This window comes from Pteropus vampyrus, unplaced genomic scaffold, assembly GCF_000151845.1.
Source record: "Pteropus vampyrus isolate Shadow unplaced genomic scaffold, Pvam_2.0 Scaffold204, whole genome shotgun sequence".
Lineage (NCBI taxonomy): Eukaryota > Metazoa > Chordata > Mammalia > Chiroptera > Pteropodidae > Pteropus > Pteropus vampyrus.
Window position 1 is genome coordinate 1,459,476 of NW_011888985.1, and position 3,872 is coordinate 1,463,347.

The following is a 3,872-nucleotide window of genomic DNA, read 5'->3' on the forward strand; positions in this document are numbered from 1 at the left end:
AGTCAAGCCCTTGGCCCTGTCGAAAAGGGGCGGGCCCCAGGACAGTGACCTGATGGGCCTGGTCACACAGGTACGGGGAGGCAGGCTCCTGGTGGGTTCTAAATGGCTAAAGAGACAAGTCCGGCAAGATCGAATTGAACGAGATGCTGTTAACTGTCTGAATTCACACGGCTGGGTCCGCATTTTTCCCAAGTCTGCACCTCCCGCGGGAGATTCGGGGAGAGGGTCAGACAGAGCCCTCTCGAGGCCCCGGTCCTCTGGGACGTGTCAGCACAGGTGAGTCGGGCATGGTCTGGGTCGCACGGCAGGCCGTGGTCCCCGCCCGGGGCACCCACCTCTCCATGGGCAGGGGCTGCCTCAGGAGCGACGTAAGCACGGGATCCTGGTGGTGGTGTGCCAGCAGGATGATGCCCTCAATGAGGAGGCGCCGCACCTCCGGGTGTTCCACCACGGGCAGGTGGACCAGGATGGCGCCCAGGATCTCGGCCACCTGGGTTGGGGCGGGGGCATCACTAAGGCAGCCTGGCCCTCGGGGGCCTCCTGCCCTCGCCCCTCTGCACGCCCCTCCTCCAGGGACTCTCGCCTAACTGGACGACGGGAAGGTTCCGCCGCCAGCACCCCCTCAGTGAACCCTTTGGCCTTGTCGGGACTTCATCGGGTTTCCGGCATGGGAGGCAGTGTCCTCTGGGAGAGAGAGTCCACCATCCACTTCCTGACCGGGCTACCTTCAACACGTTTTTTTCTCTTTCTAGAACTCTACTTCTTCCTCCTCTTTGCAACCAGGGGTCTGGGAGGTGTTCTCGAAGACTGCAGCTGGCCCTGGCCCGTCCCTCTAGCCTGAGTACACAGGGCAGCCCCAGGCCCCGCGTGGCCCGTCCACAGCTCTGCCACCTTGTCCTCCAGCTCCTTGACCCGCATCTGGAGGAAGGTGCCTATCCAGGTGACAGAGGCCTTGTCGTGCTGGAGGTCCATGGCCCCGATGTTCTCACACAGCTTCTGGATAAGCGAGACCACCTCATCGCAATTAAACTGCATGCAAGCCACCTAAGACCAGAGTAGGCCGTCCTTGGGGTCTGGCAACCAAGCCCCAGGCCCGGTCCCCTGCGGCCACCTGTCACCATTGACTGACTACATCACGGCTCCAGCTCACCCCCTCTTCTCTCTCAAAGCCTTTGCCGTGGCCTCATCTCCGCCCCGCTGACCGGCCTCTCTCCGTCCCTATTACGGGCCTGCTCAGGATGTCACCCCTCTATTCTAAACAGCCTAGGACTCGGTGGGGCTTTCCAAGGCCTCCAGGGTGTACCTCCGGCCTCCCTCTCACTCCTCATCCCCACCCCTAATCTTGCCTGAACCCCCACAGGACGCTCCACCCCAAACCCTCCCTGCCCCGTCTTCACTCCCCCGCAGCCTTCCCTCAGGGTATGCCCTGAGCCCTGACACCTGTCCTGTGGCTCCACAAGCCCCCTTCCTCCGGGAAGCCACCCCTGCTCCTGAGGCAGAAGTGACCTCGCCCCTGTGCAGCCTCAAGTTTGAGCAGCTCCGGGCACTTTCAGTCATCAGTATGCCACCAGCCTGCCCGGGTGCAAAGGCCTGTGTGCAGGGCATCATGTTCAAGTCTGCCTGGGCCCCTCCATCCTCAGCATAGCCACAGGGACGAAGAGAAGACTGCTGGGGACAGTTAAGCACCTACTGTGGACCAGGCACGCCTGTGGGGACCTTACGTACTGTAGGCCATTTAAGTACACATGGCATGAGTTGGACCAAAGGCCATGGGGGCTGTGACTTCCAGAGGAGGACGGAGGCTGCACGGCCAGGCTGAGCAGAGTCCTGCCCCCAGACGTGATCCAGGCATTGGGAGACCAGCCCGGCAGCCCACACAACCTTCCTGGCTTGTCACCTTGGCGATTCTGGAGGATGCACTGAAAATCTTCTCCACGTCCAAGTCCTGGAGGTCCTCCTTGCACTTTGCGAGCTCCAGCTCCTTGGAAGCACCCCATGAGGAGCAGGTCTGACTTGCTGTTGGGAGGACAGTTTCGGTCACGACCCGCAAGGACAGAGGGCCACATCATGGCGGCCACATCATGGCGCCCTGGTCCCCGAGGCTGTCGGCTCTGCGGGCCTGGACCGCACCGTGGAGCTGGACATCCCGTCCCCTCCCGTCTTTGCTCTCACTGTTCCCCACATCGCCCCTACACGAGGCTCAAACGCCTGCTGTCCTGCGATGGACACTCCGCCAGCCGCCAGGCCAGAGGCGAGCTCCCCCGCTCCAAGGCCAGCACACTGCCTTCTTCCCTGAGCTCATCTCTGGCCAGTGTTGCTGTTTCCTTGGTATCTGTGAGCTGGCCTTCTCCCAGTGAGGCCCAACACATGCCCTCAATGAGATGCACTGAGCCTCTCCTTCCAGAAGCTTCCAATGCCTCTCAATGAGCACGGCACCCTCTCTACTGTCTCTGCTGGTCACCCTTGTTTGTCGACACAGAGTGGCCACACTCCTCCCCCAGGCGAGCCCCGCAGCCGACAGCCCCGGCTTCAGCCCTCTCTCCTGGCCAGGAAAGGCTGGTGATTCACGTTCCCCGTACCATGAAGATCCAGCAGGCTGGACAGGACATCCATCGAGGCCATGCGGGTCCTTTTGTGGGAGTCACAGGTGCAGGGGGCAATGAGTCCAACCAGCGCGCCGAACTGCCCCAGCTTCAGCGGGATCTGAGGGACAGGGGACCTCAAGGCTCACACCCTCTGTCCACTCACGCCCACTTGGTGCTGCCCAGGGGCAGCGTCGTGGGCAGCTGGAGTGGCTGAACCCCGCTCTGAAAACACCACCCCTGTCTGGGAAGGGGACGGTGCCACCATCTGCCTGACACTCAAGTTTCTACCTCCCGTGCCCCACCGTTGGGTCCTTGGGGGCTGAGCAGCCAGCAACCAAGGGGTCCAGCTGACCGCGGACCCAGGCTCCATGTCCAGGTCCTGCCTTATGCCTGTAACTGAGCCCTGGGCTCAAACCTGGGCTTCCCCGCTCACTACCTGTGTGACCTGAGTACATACTCTCAGGTCCCCGTGTTCCCTGTCTGGTAAGAATGGCACCTCCAGTGTCGTGAGAACTGCATCAGAACATCCAGGCGACGCACTCGGCACAGTGTCTGGCCTCAAACGTTCCTTAGTGTGAGTCTCAGCCCCAGACTCGCTTTGTTGGGCCTGTGTCCCCTGCCAGGGTCTCGCCTGCCTGAGACCTGAGGCTGGTCCCCACGCCCCAGCCCCAGGTCACCACTGTCCTCCGGCCGGGCGACCCGGCACTCACACAGACGCCGACGCTCTGGACGTAGATCTGCATGAGGCGGAGATGGAGGTTCATGGCCTTCTCCCGCTCCCACTCTTTCTCCGACAAGATCCACTTTTCCAGGAGCTGTGGAGAGAGCCCAGGACACCGACGGGGACATCGAAATCCCATGGACAGCCTTTCCTGGCCCACATTGCCCTCCTCGTTTCTCCTACTCAGAAGCTGACTTCCCATGCTTCTAGATGGTTCTAGACACTTCCGGTGTTCTTCCCACGCCCCACCACTAGGGTGATGAAGTTGTGGGCAGAGAGAGAGAGCGCCCTCCAGCTCCCAAGGATGGCTCTTGTCTGATGTGCTCCGCCTCGCTCCAAATGTTTGCCTGCAGGTAAACAGGACCAGGAGCACAGCCCGCCCTGTATGCTGCCTAAACGTTCGTGCATCTGATAACAGAGCTTAATGATTCATGAAGCAGCATCCATGGGATGCAGCAGCCAAGGAAAAAGCCGGTGGACTCATACTGTCTGCTCCTGATTTCCAGACTTATTATAACATTATGGTAATCAAGACAGGATGACACTGGGGTGAAGACAGACAAATG

General features: G+C 61.0%; 1 protein-coding gene across 1 annotated transcript in view; it reads right to left on the reverse strand.

The window, feature by feature from the left end:
- MROH2A (maestro heat like repeat family member 2A) overlaps window positions 1-3,872 on the reverse strand; it is a 17,930-nt gene that overhangs the window by 7,120 nt on the left and 6,938 nt on the right. Inside the window, exons 6-10 of the mRNA XM_011372358.1 lie at window positions 3,296-3,400; window positions 2,580-2,703; window positions 1,898-2,016; window positions 892-1,044; window positions 336-490 (exon numbers count right to left, since the gene is read on the reverse strand). Coding sequence (XP_011370660.1) covers window positions 336-490; window positions 892-1,044; window positions 1,898-2,016; window positions 2,580-2,703; window positions 3,296-3,400 — 656 coding nt within the window. The remainder of the gene's footprint in view (window positions 1-335; window positions 491-891; window positions 1,045-1,897; window positions 2,017-2,579; window positions 2,704-3,295; window positions 3,401-3,872) is intronic.